Genomic DNA, 16,908 nt, shown 5'->3' on the forward strand with positions numbered 1-16,908 from the left:
AACATATACTGCTTTTTTAAGATGTAAAAGTTTTGTGGTGGGCAATTGAGGCAACATACAGTATTATATCTATTGGTTATGAAAGTGCTGTTAAATTCAAGAGACTTAGCATATAGTCTTGTAAGCATTTTTTTCTTCTTGCTATATAGGCTCATTTTTTTCTTCACAGTCCCATCTTTGCAACTTAATATCAAGTTGAAAAAAATGTTGTATCAGACTTACAATGTTTGGGTGACTACACTCCCTATGGTGCCCCCATAGTCACCTTGATGGGAGGCCGCTCTGTGCACAGACAGACAACTAGGAAGCCACCGTGTGTGCAGATGGATGGGTAACTGCTCTGTGCACAAGCAACACATGTCTGCTTCATCTATCAGCTTCTGACTAAACAGAAGGTCTTTGAAACAGCAGCACACATGCACAGTACAGTACACACTTGCAATGGTTCATGGGACATATAGTCAGAACATCATGGCTTCAGATGGAGCTTAACACACATTAAATGCAAATTTACATTGTGTATACTATATTATAGTATCAGAATACATAATGTTGTATCCCCCTTTTCAATATGACTTCTGCAGATCTTCTTGAAGGTTACAGCTGATTCAGTGACAGGAACTGAAACTCCAGGTATTGACACCTTCTCTACAGCTTGGCAAGTATTAAATAATACTTTTGAGACTGTTTCTTTTATTATACATTGGAGAAAATACAATTGACGCAAATTGCCTCCCCGGATTTGTAAAAAAAACATCATGCATGTACTAAGCTGTACATGTTCACATTATAATTTACATAGCATTATACTCCTTAGTAGGTGTTAATTAACCTTTGGTATCAGAATAGGGATGCAGCGTCTGTAACATTTGGCAGCAATGGCCACGATCAAGAGTAAGGATGAGCTCAGGTGTGTTCACAAACTGCATGTGCGGAGCCCACCAGGAAGTCGGCACTGTGGAGCGCTAATCACAAGCTGTGAGACATTGTCCCAATGCGCGGATGCAGAGATCAGGAAATGACTCACTGCTTGTGATTAGTGCTCCCCAGTGGCGACTTCCTGGCGGGCTTTGCATGTGCTGTTTGCGAACACGCCTGTGCTCATCCTTAATCAAGAGTAAAGTGCCTTTAATATGACTGGACAGAAAAAATGGCAGGTGGTTGCAGAGTTTTGTGGAAAGGGTCTGGGAACCCAATTGAAATGGTCATGTATAATGGTAATGTGCCATTGCCTATCAAAGTTTCCTAGGAGAAAGTAGAAATACTTGAAGTGTCTTCTCAAGGTCTTTGACAGTATTTGAAGGTTTGAAATGCAAATCAAGACTCCTAAGACAACTTACTTCTACTTGGACATTTCAGTGTTAGGGGCTTTCTTGCTATAGTAAGACTACTTTCAGCTTGATGTTCTCTCCTGCATGGAATTGGGGCATATTTTTTAAAGCAGAGAGTCTGTTATTTAACAAACATATTCTGCAGATGAATCTTCTGGATCAATGACAAATGACAGTGGTTGATTTTCCACCAGAGAATATTTGATGAAAATCATTCATTGCTTTATAAATAGACCCCCTTAGTGCCTTTGGATTGTAGTTGGTTAACACATGCTGATTTACAGCAAGTCAGTAGAGGGGAGCAGGATGCAGAGATCATATCAATACAGGTTTTACAGTCTGGGGTGGAGATTTCTGTGGGAAAGCTCTTTCCAGAGCTGATCCTTCAAATGTGCATAGCATTTTCAATTAAAGCCCATTCAACAATGGTTTTATAACCATTTACTTAAGGCAGTCGGCTCTAAACAATTCTATTTTAGATTCTATTGTTAACATGTGCTTGTTTTGACTTTCTTCTGGTTGAATGCACGAACAGAGGAATGGATGTTACAACAGCGGAAGTCCAGAACCAGTCTAGCAGTGGATCCAAAGTCAACAGTTGTCAATATTGAGAATAAAGGTGACTCAGGCAGAATAACGATGGGTAAAATAATAGGAATGTCTAGAGCCTTGCTTTCCACATACAACAATCACTCAATTAAATAACTGTCACTGCACGTTAAACGTTTATCTAATTAGAGACTTGATGTCTCTATCATTAAAAGTTGAACATGTGCTCAGACCCATGTACAAACACATGCATTGTCAGGAGAATAATGTTTACAATGCTATCCAATGCTGTACAGAAGTATTTCTCAACATATTATCTCCTGGTTTGCAGTCTTATTTGTACTTTATTAAATGAGGAATGGGACTTGTTCTGATTCTTTTTTTGCTAATGTTAAGAAAGTTCCACATATTTAGCAGTGATGAGGGAGGTAATCAGCAAAAAGGTAGAAGTCTTCAGTTCTGTTGGATAAGGCTTTCCCAGGCTGAAAATACATAGGATAGTTTTATGTCCAATGTGACAAAAAGAGTTGAGCTCTGCCTGTTTACTCTATGGGACTACAAACTGTAACTCCCTTAATAATATTTATGTAGGCCATTTTGATAAATGGGTCAAAAAAGAGGTTTTCAAACGTGATTATAAATCTCAGAAGTCAACACAGGAGACTTATACAACACTCATTTTCAGTAAAATTGAACATGTTTCATATTGAAGACTTACAACATGCAATAAAAATACAGCTAAACTAAATAAAGCAGGTGTTTTTGCATACAGAACTTTAGTACAGTCAACATAGTTCAAAAACAAAATGGTTTATTAAATGCCGGACATTCCCTAGGTTACCCATCCTTATCTGGCACCTGAAACAAAATTCTTCCTTGCTAAGTATACTAGTGCCATTTCCTGCTTTTGCTTCTCTTCCATGGCCGTTGAAGCATACATCTATAGGTTGGAAACAGACTTTTCTCTGGGGTTAATTATTGTCTATGTAATGACTGTAATTAGATGCAGTAGCTTGCTTGCTGTCTAAATATGCTGTAGATTAAATGATGCCAAGGTTAGATTGTTAAACTTTTGGTAAATGACTACACCCAAAACAGCTCCTAAATATTCTGCCATCTCTAGGTGTCGATCTATATTTACTTATATGTAGAATTGTATCTGAGAAACTTGTGTAAATAAAACAGCAAATTATATCAAATACCATAATTTTCCTTTCCTGATTAACTCCATGGCCATATTTGTATGCTGCCATTGAGTTAATCAGGGAATTATTTTTAATGGTGACAAAAAATTTATTAAATTATTCCTTCACAGGTAGATTAGTTGCTATGTGCGCTGCCATCACCTTTTAAGATCTTTAACAGAATGGATAATCTGCATAATGATCAGGGAGTAAGACTGGTCATACATGGTTCGGATTCGCTTGCAATTATTGCAAGCTGCTGCTATAGCCGCTAGTGATAATCACTGCCTTCTCCCGGTGGGTACAGCCCCCCCCTTTCCCGCTAGGAGAAGTCAGTGCCCCGGCAGGAGGGATTCCTGCAACACTGTCTGTGTTGATGGGGAGACTTGAACGATGTTCTTTCCTGCAACCAGTGATTGCAGGAGAGAAATTTGCTCTGTGTATGGCTGGCTGTAACTAGTTTACTAAGGAGATGCAAAGTTAGAAGCATTAATGCAAAACAAGTTCAGGATGAAAAAACATACATACACTGAAGAATAATGAACGCTGCACAAACATGGATTCTTCACAGCTTTGTCTCTGTGACTCACAGTATGGTCCAGGGTAGCTCTGGTAACACAGGTAAATAGCTGGAGTGATCCAAGGACATAGGGCCACCCCACTGAAACTGGAGTACTGTGGAAGGGGTTGGGTTTTGGTGAAGCTGGTTGCTATTATGCTTCTGCCCAGCTGGCTACATGCTGCTTCTGACAGTGGGAGGGAGAAAAGCAGAAAAATATATCTTACCTGTGCTTGTCCAGGAGCCCAAGGAGTTGTGCGAAAATAATTTGGAGGGGCATGCACCTGCATCTGAGCCTGGTGATTAAATGGGCACTCCGCTACAGAGCCATATGTAAAGTTGTACTAAACAGCATGATGCTCATTATGTTTTATTTACTATAATGTATTCCAGACCCATATACCACAGCCAGGGCCAGATTTCCAGCACTTGAGCATTTAAGCACACATCCTTGATGCACAAAGCAACACATCTCACGATCACCTTTCCATCTGCTGCTTATAAGCACAGGTGCATTGTGTCTATTGGTTAATATAGCCATGGACACAGCTTAAGTGTAACATTGTTTTTTTAAATAAAGCAAATAGCAGCTTGGTCTTGGCTTGCATTGCTTGGGTTGCTAATTATTTGTAGTTTAGAGCTTCAGAATGCCTAAAATCTTTGCAATACATTTTGCTGTCAAGCGCCTAGCACTGTTTGCTCTCAGTGAGAATTTTTCAGCACCACTAAAGGCATGTGAAAATTATCCAAAATGGTTCCTTACATCTGACTGACTCCTGACCCTTACCTTAACATTGACATCTAATCTAACCCTTAAATGAATCCACTAACTTTGGGCTTGTGTCAATGACATCAATTTATCATCAGTTTCAAACAAGTTTGATATCATTCAGATTTCACTGACCAGTGCGATGGACCAATGCAATGGACCTGCAGTTGACCTCTTTCTAACCTGCATTTGACCTGCTTAAAGTTGGCTTTTACCATAGACTTTTGCCATAGACTTCTATGGGAATGTAAAACCTGCTTAAAGTGAAAGAAAGCCTATAGACACAGGTCCTTTTACCTAACCATAATAAATATCTTGCATTAAAGCCTATGTAAATCCAAAAATATTTTTGTTTAGTTCCTTAGTTTGTGTTAGGGTAGTCCCACAGGAAAACACAGCGGGAAGACCTTTTCAAAACAAAGCAATAGCCGTCTTAGACTGTTGTAACCAGAACTCTGTTTACCCATTGGAAGATTTCTTCTTACCTCTTGTTTCTGTGACAACTCAAAAATGTTGGATTTCCTGTCACTTTTTTGGAAGCAATAGTCACCAGGAGAAAAAGGAAGTGAGTCCCCCAAGGGGAGAACAAGACAGCATTGACAAGCTAGTTTTAACCCACACCCACTCTATCCAAACTTAACAATTTTACTGCGGGCGATCGGCTTTTACAGCCACAATCATGTACCTATACGTCACCACTGTCTTCCTTGTTCAGGTTGCATGCTCCCAACCCCTCCTCCTCCTGACCAGCTCCCACTGTGATTGGACACAGTAAGATTTTATCAGGTTTCAGCCAATAATTGTGATATCGCAGAATAAATTTTTTGCCTGAATGTATGAAGAAATTAGATTTTTTTTAATTATTATTGGATGTTTTAAGGCAGAAAGTAAAAAATATAGTTTTGTTTTTTTATTTTTTTATTTTTTTGTTGATATCATAAAAAAAAACCCAGTGGTGAATTTCCAGTGAAATTCCACCAAAAAGAAAGCTCTATTTGTGTTATCAGTTAAAATAGCACAGTGCAATAGCAAAAAAATGGCCTGATCGTGAAGGGGGTAAAATCTTCTGGTGGTGAAATTGTTAAAAAAAAGTTTTTGCTTTGTACACTTTAAGTCTAAAGCCGCGTACACACGGGCGGACTGTCTGGCCAACTTAGTCCGTCAGACAATCTGACGGACAGTCCGTCATACTTTCAAATGAACGGACTTGACCACACACACCACTTTTTGAGTGGACTAATACGGCGTACTAAGTCCGCCATACTATCCGCCCTACTTTTGAAATGAACGGACTCGCCCACACACGCGGAGGAAAGTCCGCTCATTTCGAGCGCGTCTCCAGGTAGGCGGGGCCCGCGAAGGAGACGTCGCTGACCCCGCCTCCTGGTATGGACTTAAAGGGGAACCCCAACGCCGAAAAAAATCGGCGTGGGGGTCCCCCCCAAGTCCACAACAGACCCTTGTCCGAGCACGCTACCCGGCCAGCCAGGAAAGAGGGGCGAGCGAGCGCCCCCCCCTCCTAAACCGTACCAGGCCACGTGCCCTCAACATGGGGGGGTGCCTTGGGGAAGGGGGGGCCGCGCGGCCCCTCCACCCCAAAGCACCTTGTCCCCAACAGCCAGGGTTGTCGGGGTCTGCGGGCGGGGGGCTTATCGGAATCCAGGAGCCCCTTTAATAAGGGGGCCCCCGAATACCGGCCCCCCACCCTATGTGAATGAGTATGGGGTACAATGTACCCCTACCCATTCACCTGTAAAATAAAAGTACAAAAAAAACACAACACACGAGATAAAATACTTTATTGCACAGCTCCGGGGGTCTTCCGTCTTCGGGAGTCTTCTCGCCGGACTCCTCCGCTATCTTCTTGTAGCTCTTTTGCTAGCGGAGGAGTCCGGCTTTCTTCCTCGCCGCCGGCCTCTTCTCCCGACTTCGGGGGTCTTGTCCCCCTCTTCGGTTCTTCTGCCGGGCCACCGCGCCTTCTTATAGCTCTTTTACAGGCGGTGGCCCAGTCTTCTGTCGCCGCCGCCGCCGCCTTCCATTCTTCTTCTGTGCCCCCCCCATGTTGAGGGCACGCGGCCTGGTACGGCTCAGGAGGGGGGGGGCGCTCGCTCGCCCCCCTTTCCTGGCTGGCCGGGTAGCGTGCTCGGACAAGGGTCTGTTGTGGACTTGGGGGGGACCCCCACGCCGATTTTTTTCGGCGTTGGGGTTCCCCTTTAAGTCCATACCAGGCGGCGGGGCCAGCGACGTCTCCTTCGCGGGCCCCGCCTACCTGGATACCCGCTCGAAATGAGCGGACTTTTCTCCGGGCGGGAAAAGTCCACTCATTTCAAAAGTACGGCGGACTGGCATACACACGGGTGGATTGTCCGCCGAAATGCGAGTACGACGGACAGTATTTCGAACATTCCGAAATACTTAGTCCGCCGTACTGCACGCTGAAAAAGTCCGCTGAAGCCCACACACGAGCGGACTGTCCGCTGAAATGTGTTTCGGCGGACTAAGTAGGCCATACAGTCCGCCCGTGTGTACGCGGCATAACTGAGGCCCTCAGCAAGGTAGCAGCTTTAAGCCATCTAAATTGAGTTCAAATTGACGAGAACTGCATTAGGCACATGGAAGCACCCCATGTACATTCTCTGCACTGGAAAAAACAGTTCCATCAGCCACTGACTGCCTACAATTGCATCCTGCCTTGTGAAGCAACAGGAACATGACTGAATGTGCTATCCCCCATGTTTACTGCTGGAACATGAAGATTGTAGCTGGGCCCCTTGTACATCCATTGGGCTCCTGCCTAGGTTTGCTTGCATACACTGAGACTCCACAATGCCATTGCTAAAAACAAATGATTCATTTTATTACTTATTGCCTTAAAAGATTTCTGTTATATATTATTAGGATTACTTTGTTGCATAAAATACATTTTAATACTGTTGCTAATCTCAGACCAACCATCAAATATCAGAAGGGAGTGTCAGAGAGTTGGTCCAGAAAATGTCAAATCTGCACCTGAAGCCTGCAATGAACAACCTGCTCCTACTGAAACAAATGGTAAAGGATCCCGTCAGATCAAAGGCTCAGATCTTATGCACCAGCAGTTTACAGCACTTATAATTAAGCGATTCCAGCATGCTACACGCAGTCGCAAAGATTTCCTAGCCCAGGTAATGTTTACAACATTAGACAATAAAACTTGTAGTTCACAATAGTTTTTCTTTCTGTATTCTGCACAAAAATACCTGCTAACTGACCTTGTGCAAAAGCACGTAAATTAATTTGCTTACAAGAAGTCTATTATATTTATGCTCATTATCGTCATAAATTTAGTTTGCTTTAGTAATGCTGGCCATGCATTGTCTAATTTTCTCAGCCAGACAGTAAACAATGAAAAATAATAATTAGAAATCCTAGAACTGGTCGAATGCATTTTACAGAATGCAGGACATTGTTAAGCTTTTAAAATTAAAATGGCTTAAAGAGTAAGTATTCTTTTAGAAAAAAAAACACCTTCAATCTTTTAGATTCTACATTAGATGTACAGGCCTCAGATTCAGGCAAATCCAAATTCCTACTGCCTGGTTTACCCAGGACCGGCACAGAGTTACATCTTCTGTTGTTGGCATGGCATCTTTGGAATTGATAACATGCTATAGGCCTATTTATCCATATATTGGCTTTACAGCTTGGAGTGGGCCCCTTCAAGAGTCTCTGGCATCCTTCGGTTGTAATTGACTGCTTTCAAATTTCCACACCCTATCCTTGCTGTGTTGTTGGATTACCCTTTCCAATTATAGTTCAGGTCTTCCTTTTGGGTGAATTCCTCAGGTTAAGTTAGTAAATTGGGGTTGTTCTTATCTATCAGATGACCTGACTGGTCATCGCCTAAGCCTAAATTAATTAATTTAACTTCCGGAATTTTTTCAACAACAAAGTTAACACACCACTGATAAATTTAATAGCTTATTCTTCAGTGCCATCTTTCTCTTGCAAGTAAGTGTGCCACACATATTTGGAGGATTTTCCGCTCAAAGACCCCCAACCGAGTGTCATCTAGTTTTTGCTATAATCGTATAGTTACCAGTCTAATACGTGTATTATAAAAATGAGCATTCGATTTTCTAGACATAATGATGTCTTTCATAAGATTTGGAAGACCGTGATATCTCCTGGCTAAGGTTACAGAAGCATTCAATTCTGTTTTTTTTTTTTTTATAACCAAACCCAAATACTTGAATCTAATAATGCCTTGAAAGTTGTATTTTTCTCACTACAGTGTTAATCTTCATACTTTTTATATACTCCACTGAACTTTAAAACCCAATAAAATATTTTTCTGTGAAAAAGAAAGTTATATTTGCCAAAGTTAGGTATATCTAGCCAATTCAGATCCATTCCACTGCCTATATAGACAGCCATCTGCTCATTTATTAACCTTTTCTTTCAAGCCAGCACAGGCACGCCATTTTATAATATGTATTTTTTTGTTTGGATACCTAAAGTTTGTACAGCCATCTCAGGGGCAACTTAGAAGAGGAGCTAGAGGAGTTACCACCCTGTCTTGGACCCAGTGGTGTACCCAACCTATCTGACGCCTGGGCAAATAATTTTTAGCACCCCCCATGCATCCAAATTATTTTCATTAATCATCATAAAATTAAATGTCATGCACGCTGGGATTGGGAGCAAAATTAGCTGGGAGACAGCAGAGATACAGAACTTAGCATATCAATCCACTTGATGTGCAGGAGCTCAGGCACACTGGAGACATGGCCAATAAAGTGGGAGTCTCTGCATTGTGAATGGCTTGTAGTCACCAATACGCCTCACCAGCATTGGTAGTCAGTATGTACTTACCTGAACACATCCTCCAGCACAGAGCACTCTAAACACCACCTTGTATGCTATGTATCATTTCAAATAGAAATGACTGGATTCTGACCAAATATTGCATAGAGAATAATGGCTGTCCAATGTAATGCACTATCATTAAAGTGTATCTAACTCAGACAGTTGTCACCAATACAGATATCCCCATTGAAAGACTTCTCCTCATCTGCTTTTTCCAGTGACAAATTTTGGCTCTCCCGTCACTTTCTCCCAATGGTCACCAGGACACATTCAGAGGGTAAAGCGGAGACAGCAATAAAAACCTCACAGGTGTTTCAACACTTCCCTTCAATTTTGGAGGATGCTAAACACTGCTCCAGTGTTCATATCATCAATTTGATTTGTCTGCATATGAGGTCTGCCTTTCTTTTGGAGAATTTTTTTTCCAGAAGCTGAGGGGAGTACTTACCCTCTGAAATCTAAAATATTTATTGAAATCTTAATGTTAGCAAAGTACCAGAAATAATATCTTCTGTGTAGTAAATATTTTATATATTTTTTTATGAGAAAGATCTGTCTTGGAAATCCTTGTGACAAAATTATTCGAAAGAGAAATAATTGATTGTATCACATGGTGTTTGCTGACTTTGTAGAAAACATTCAAGATTTTGATTTTATGTGTTATCAAGTAAAAGAGCAATCTATGTATTACCAACATAACTTCCAGGATAGAAACAAAGGATAGTAGTTGTACATTACATTATGCTGAAAGCCCTTTGGTTACCCTTTTACGTTTCTTTCCTAACTTACCAAATCATTACCTTTTTTTTTTTATGATGGGAGCCAAACATACGTGCAAATGCTTTTACTTCCTGCAGATTGTCCTCCCTGCCAGCTTTGTGTTGCTGGCTCTAGTGTTTACTCTGATTGTACCCCCCTTTGGAGAATACCCCAGCTTAACCCTTCATCCATGGATCTACGGACAACAGTTTATTTTCTTCAGGTCAGACAATTCAGTAGAATAGTCAATAGATTCTTCCCATAGTATGTTCCAGTTTGCCCTGTAGAAAATTATTGTTATATCTTGAGTCAGCTGTGATTCTATAATTTACAATATGACAGTTGGCCTTTGGACCAAAATTATGGTAAAACTTCAAAGGGGCAGTCCCCCAAAGTGTCTACTGTATTCTTGTAGACGATAGAACCACAACTTCCTAATTGTCTCTGGGACTCCACTGGAGAAATCTCTGATCTTTTTTATTTTACAGACAAATGACAAGGGGTGTGGAAGCACACTAAAGTGGGGTTCCCTAGATGTAAAAGAAGACAGTAATTGACCAGCAGACAACACTATTCAATATCATTATTTAGTGAACTGACTTTTTAAGTAATTGTAGAATATAGTAGTTTACAATTGACATCAGGTCAGCAGTGTAAAGTGTTCCCCCTAGTGTAAATTAATATATGAGTAACTAATGCTCTGTACACACGACCGGTTTTCTCGCCGGAATAAACTCTGAAGGTTTTTCCGACGGAGTTCTGATGGAATTCCGCTGAAACTGTCTTGCGTACACACAATCACACCAAAGTCCAACCATCAAGAACATGGTGACATACAACAGGACTAGAAAAAGGAAGATCAATAGCCAGTAGCCAATAGCTTCCTTCTCGTACTTGCTTTAGAGCATGCGTCGTTTTTGGTCCATCGGAACAGCATACAGATGAGCGGTTTTCCTGATAGGAATTGGTTCCATTGGAAATATTTAAAACATGTTCCATTTCTAGGTCCATCAGAATTTTCGAAAAAAAAAGTCAGATGAGGCATACACGCGATCGGACTATACGATGAAAAGCTTCCATCTGACTTTTTCTGACGGACATGCCGCTCGTGTGTACGTGGCATAAGTCTATGAAGACAATTACAAAGTCATACTCTAGGACAGGGGTATGCAATTAGTGGACCTCCATCATGCCTCTGGGTGCCATGCTTGTGGCTGTCAGAGTTTTGCTAGGCCTCATGGGACCTGTAGTTCTGCAACAGCTGGAGGTCTACTAATGGCATATCCCTGCTCTAGGATCTCCCTCTACTGCTTGTAAAGCAGTAAACATTTTAGGGCGTATAAGCATAGACATACATGCCCCTAACGGTATATTGTACCAAAAAACACTAGTAAATGATTTAAAACAGATTGCATTCTTCCTAAGACCCCCCCAGTATATAAAATGTCTTGTACCCTACTTTTAAATGAGTCACTTCAGCATTTTTTTAGTGATCTGCACCAAGCACACTTACATAGTGTTTAGGTCCAGCTGAAAAAAACATTTTTTTAAAAGTCAGCAGCTACAAATACTGTAGCTGCTGACTTTTAATAAGCACACTTACCTGTCCAGGGTGCCCGCGATGTCTGCTGCCTGAGGTCGATCCGTTCATCGGATCGGGTCACGGTGCTGCCATTCGAACTAAGGGAAACAGGCAGTGGAGCCTTGCAGCTTCATTGCCCCTTTCCTACTGCGCATGCGCGAGTTGCGTGCCGCTTTGTGAATGGCCGGCTGTGTTCTGGGACACACACAGTTCCCAGAACACAGCACGCCACATTCCCCAGAAGACAACGCGAGGAGAAGAAAAAGGAAGATCACCGTGGAGTAGGAATTGGCAGATTAGGAGATTAGGACGATCTGCCTAGCAACAGCTATTTCTGGTAAGTAAAAAAAAATTTTTTCTTTATTTTTTCCCGATTCTTAGGAGCATTTTTATGTCTTTTTTTTTTTTTTTTTTTTTTTTTAGGGTGGACCTCTGTTTAAGTCACCTCTGTTTCTGCTGCTTTTTATAATGTGGATTTAGGTCCTTGATACTGTCTGTTGAAGATCACGTTTGATATTTTCCTTACATCTAATATGTTACAGTAATGAGCACCCCGGAAGTGAGCAAATGGTACCTATTACAGATGCCTTCCTGAACAGTCCTGGCTTTGGAACTCGCTGCATGAAAGACCAGCCACTGACGTAAGGGGTGTTCATTTATCTTTATAGGTACTCACACAGGAGAGGGTTGGACGGGATTTAGGATTTTATGGCAAACATGGACTGCATATGGGAAAAATATTAAGGAAAAGTGGGATTTACCAGCCCAGATGAGTGGCCATTTGAGGAGTAAATTCTGTGACTGCAACATGCTATTATTTTAATTTAGAAAACTGCATGCAAGATCCATTTTCCTTTTGTAAATAAAAGCTGAGGAAAGCTGATTCAAATATGGAAACTTCCCTTGGCAAATGCCAGAGTTTCCATATTGCCCTTCTGGTCTGCACTTGTTAAGATTAAGGCTGGGTACACACTATTGCGAATTGGAAGTTTCCCCACATTCAATTTGCATGTCAGGAGCCTGTGACTGTCTCTCAGTGGAGCCTGTCCACACAGCTCCGGGGCTGTGGAGCGAATTGCACAGGAGTCCTGTGCGTCTTCTGGTCCGTTTCAGTTCCAGATTCAGCCAAAAAGTCAGACCGAAGTCGAACCTGAAATGGTGAACAGGTACGCACCGAACCCACTGCTGTAAGACTTTCCACGCAGAGGTGTGAACCCAGCCAAAGCAATTTAGTCTTTCTCTCAACTTTGATTATTTAAAACAAGGGGGTTATTTACTAAAGGCAAATCCACTTTGTACTACAAGTGCACTTGAAAGTGCAATCACTGTAGATCGCTGTAGATCTGAGGGGAAACTCTGAAATGAAGGGAAGCTCTGCAGATTTTGTCATCCAATCATGTGCAAGAAAAAATGTTTTTTTTTTTTTCCTTGCATACCTCAGATCTACAGCAACTCCACTTCCAAGTGCACTTGCTGTGCACTGGTAGTCAGGGCAGGACTTAGGGTGCTGGGGGCCCCTGGGCTTGAGTCACTTTCGGGCCCTACCTTCTATATTAATTTGTCGCCATCTGGTGCCATATATAATATATAATCTATCCAATCGTTATTTGAAGAGCCAAGCTACTTTTAAAAGGTGACTGGTACCGTAGACAGTGCTAAATGCTAAACAAAGTAATAATCTATTACTTATTGAAGCTTGAAAAGTTTTTTTCCAATAAATAAATAATGATTAAAAAAGTTCAAAGTGATCAAGTGTTTATTACAATGCACAAATATCTTGGTCAGAATGAGAACATAAAACACTTATTTACCTGGAAAACATATTGAAAAACAATCAACTACCTTGTAAGGTTGCAATCATAACAAATCAATTGCAAGAATATAACAAAATAACTCATTGAACAAAGTAGTGCAAGATAAATTGTACATTCTACTCCTCCTGAGTATTACAATACCACATGTGTGGGACTTTTCCACAGCCTGGCCACTTAGAGAGGCCCAACATGCAGGGAGCGCCGTCACGTGTTCTAGGAGCATAAATTACACATCTAACTTCTTGACTACCTATTACACTTTTGAAGGCCCAGGAGCACCAGGACTATGACACGTGAAACTGATGTGGCACTGATGACACGTGGCACTGATGTGGCACTGCTGACAGATGGCACTAATACGTGGCACTGATGACAGATGGCACTAGTATGTGACACTGATGACACGTGACACTGATAACAGATGGCACATGGCACTAGGGACAGGTGGCACCAAGGACAGATGGCACTGGGGACAGGTGGCACTGGGGACAGGTGGCACTGATGACACGTGACACTGATGACAGATGGCACTTATACGTGGCACTGGGGACAGGTGGCACTGGGGACAGATGGCACTGATGACAGATGGCACTTATATGTGGCACTGGGGACAGGTGGCATTGGGGACAGATGGCACTGATTACAGATGGCACTTATACGTGGCACTGGGGACAGGTGGCCCTGATGAAAGATGGCACCTATACGTGGCACTGGGGACAGATGGCACTGGGGACAGGTGGCACTTATACATGGCAGTGGCACTGGGGACAGGTGGCACTGGGGACAGATGGCACTTATACGTGGCACTGGGGACAGATGGCACTGGGGACAGGTGGCACTTATACATGGCAGTGGCACTGGGGACAGGTAGCACTGGGGAGAGGTGGCACTGATGACAGATGGCACTTATACGTGGCACTGGGGACAGGTGGCACTGATGACAGATGGCACTTATACGTGGCACTGGGGACAGGTGGCACTGATGACAGATGGCACTGAGTACAGATGGCACTTATACGTGGCACTGGGGACAGATGGCACTGGGGACAGATGGCACTGGGGACAGGTGGCACTGGGGACAGGTGGCACTGGGGACAGGTGGCACTGATGACACGTGACACTGATGACAGATGGCACTTTTATACGTGGCACTGGGGACAGGTGGCATTGGGGACAGATGGCACTGATGACAGATGGCACTTATACGTGGCACTGGGGACAGGTGGCACTGATGAAAGATGGCACTTATACGTGGCACTGGGGACAGATGGCACTGGGGACAGGTGGCACTTATACATGGCAGTGGCACTGGGGACAGGTGGCACTGATGACAGATGGCACTTATACGTGGCACTGGGGACAGGTGGCACTGATGACAGATGGCACTGAGTACAGATGGCACTTATACGTGGCACTGGGGACAGATGGCACTGGGGACAGGTGGCACTGGGGACAGATGGCACTGGGGACAGGTGGCACTGGGGACAGAGAGATGGCACTGGGGACAGGTGGCACTGGGGACAGATGGCACTGGGGACAGCACTTTACATTGTTTTTTTTATTTTTTTACTCACAGTGACAGGCTGCACGTCGCTCTCTCTCCTCACAGGCTGTCTCTGTGAGATGGAGAGCCGGCGATGAGAGATGATCTCATGATATCATCTCTCATTGGACAGATCAGTGCTAAATGGCCGCTGTGATTGGCCATTTAGCATAATCTGTGATTGGCTGTGTCCAAGGGACACTGCTGACACAGAACTTCCCCGATGCGCGCCCACGGCACGCATCAGGGGAAGTAAACAAAGAGGAGGACATCCAGGGACGCCCTCCCAGCAACTGCCGTCGGCGCTGTAGCCTGCTATAGCGTGGACGCCTAGTGCAAAGTATGGGCTCGCGGGGCTCGCAGGGCCCCCTATTGGACGGGGCCCATGGGCTTGAGCCCCATTAAGCCCTATTGAAAGTCCGGCCCTGCTTGTAGTGCAAAGTGGATTTACCTTTAATAAATAACTCCCACAGTTTCTTAATGGGTGTATCCGTATCCCTTTGGAGTTATGGGAACTAAATTATGTAGATATGAAACTGGATCTCAAAAAATTTAAATAAAATTGATTATTGAGGCTAAAATAAATAAATAGAAGTTGGCATGATGTGTCAGATGACATGCCAGTAATTTTGTCAGTAACTTTACATTGATTTCTTGTTTTGACTGCACAAAAACAAAATCAAAAATGTCACGTTTATTTGAGATTTGTTGTTGCTAGCTATCCGTATATAAAGTAAGACCAAGCTCTTGACATTTTTTGATGTCATGCTGGTACCTTTTAGGACTAGTGATGATGGACAATCAGGTGAAGGGGGTTATGAGGACATATTGTGCATTGGAGGTCTGTAATAATAATTTAAAAAAAGGTTAAGAACCCTTGATGTGAGATAAGGCAAATGGCAATTTTTTTTTTTAACAGGTGTCAAGTTTAAATTGCATCATAGTGCAGGGTTCAATGCAGAAGTCCTGACAAAAGGAAGTCCCCAACAGAATTGAAATGCATATATAGCACAAGCACAACTAACTTGAAGTAGACCTAAAGGCAAAACTTTTTTTACATTTTGGATTAAGTAAAGGAAGGTTTTAAAGCCTGTCAGATTTTGCCACCTGCGTCCCATTGGGGAGATCTACGTTCACTTCCTGTCCCATAGCCAAAGCAGGAAGTGAGAGGAAATCCCTGAAAATAAGGGATATACTTGTGGCCCCCTAGGTCACCAGAACTAGTGTCACCATTGCATGACTTCCCCCTCTATTACTTTACTGGAGACAACCCAAAATTTTGGATATTCTTTCATTTTCACTTTCAATGATAATGGTAAATAGGACAAATAGAGAGCATAAATTTCCCTAACGGGGACAGCAAAAAAACCTAATAGGTGTTCTAATCCAGTTTCACTCCAAAAAAAATAAGTGTTGCCTTTAGTTGTACTTTAATGATGGCCATACATGGCTCCGTTTTTTTTTTTGTTTTTTTTTGTGTTTCAAGCAGTGGACTGAATGAAAAAAACTGAACCTATTCCCCTTTGAATAAGTGGATGGGGGAATCCTCCCCACTTTGCCATTGTGTTCTGACAGCAGAGAAACACTGCCACTGTCAGAATACACAGACCAGTGCTGCAGCCTATTGCCTGGAGTGCTATTTGGACAGTGCTATTGCTATTTGCACCGCTTTTATTCTACTTGGTGGTTGAATAGAAGTTAATCAGTAGATGACTTCTGTTCAACCGAAGTGGCCACAATTAATCTAAATTCATCTGGTCCTTGCTGAACTGGTGGAATTTTGATTCAAGTATGGAAAACTTTAGCAAAGCAGAGGTGATCGGTGTGGCAAAGCTTTAATCTTAAAGTAAATCTGTCTCATAATGCCATACTTTGGGGGCATGGTGGATTTTATAGTAATGTTTAAGGCTAAGAAGAGGAAAAAGCATTGTCCGGTGAGTATTATTAAAAAGAATGTCTGAATTTCACTA

At 42.5% G+C, this 16,908-nt stretch overlaps 1 protein-coding gene across 2 annotated transcripts in view; it reads left to right on the forward strand.

The window, feature by feature from the left end:
* Positions 1 to 16,908, forward strand: part of ABCA4 (ATP binding cassette subfamily A member 4) — a 442,076-nt gene that overhangs the window by 314,377 nt on the left and 110,791 nt on the right. The window contains exons 29-33 of one of the 2 annotated variants that reach the window (XM_077452886.1): positions 585 to 633; positions 1,867 to 1,950; positions 7,339 to 7,556; positions 10,098 to 10,222; positions 12,124 to 12,222. In XM_077452886.1, coding sequence (XP_077309012.1) covers positions 585 to 633; positions 1,867 to 1,950; positions 7,339 to 7,556; positions 10,098 to 10,222; positions 12,124 to 12,222 — 575 coding nt within the window. The remainder of the gene's footprint in view (positions 1 to 584; positions 634 to 1,866; positions 1,951 to 7,338; positions 7,557 to 10,097; positions 10,223 to 12,123; positions 12,223 to 16,908) is intronic. The other variant, XM_077452887.1, reaches the window with a different exon arrangement.

This window comes from Lithobates pipiens, unplaced genomic scaffold (genome assembly GCF_037356315.1).
Source record: "Lithobates pipiens isolate NorthernLeopardFrog02 unplaced genomic scaffold, aLitPip1_a1.2 Scaffold_23, whole genome shotgun sequence".
Lineage (NCBI taxonomy): Eukaryota > Metazoa > Chordata > Amphibia > Anura > Ranidae > Lithobates > Lithobates pipiens.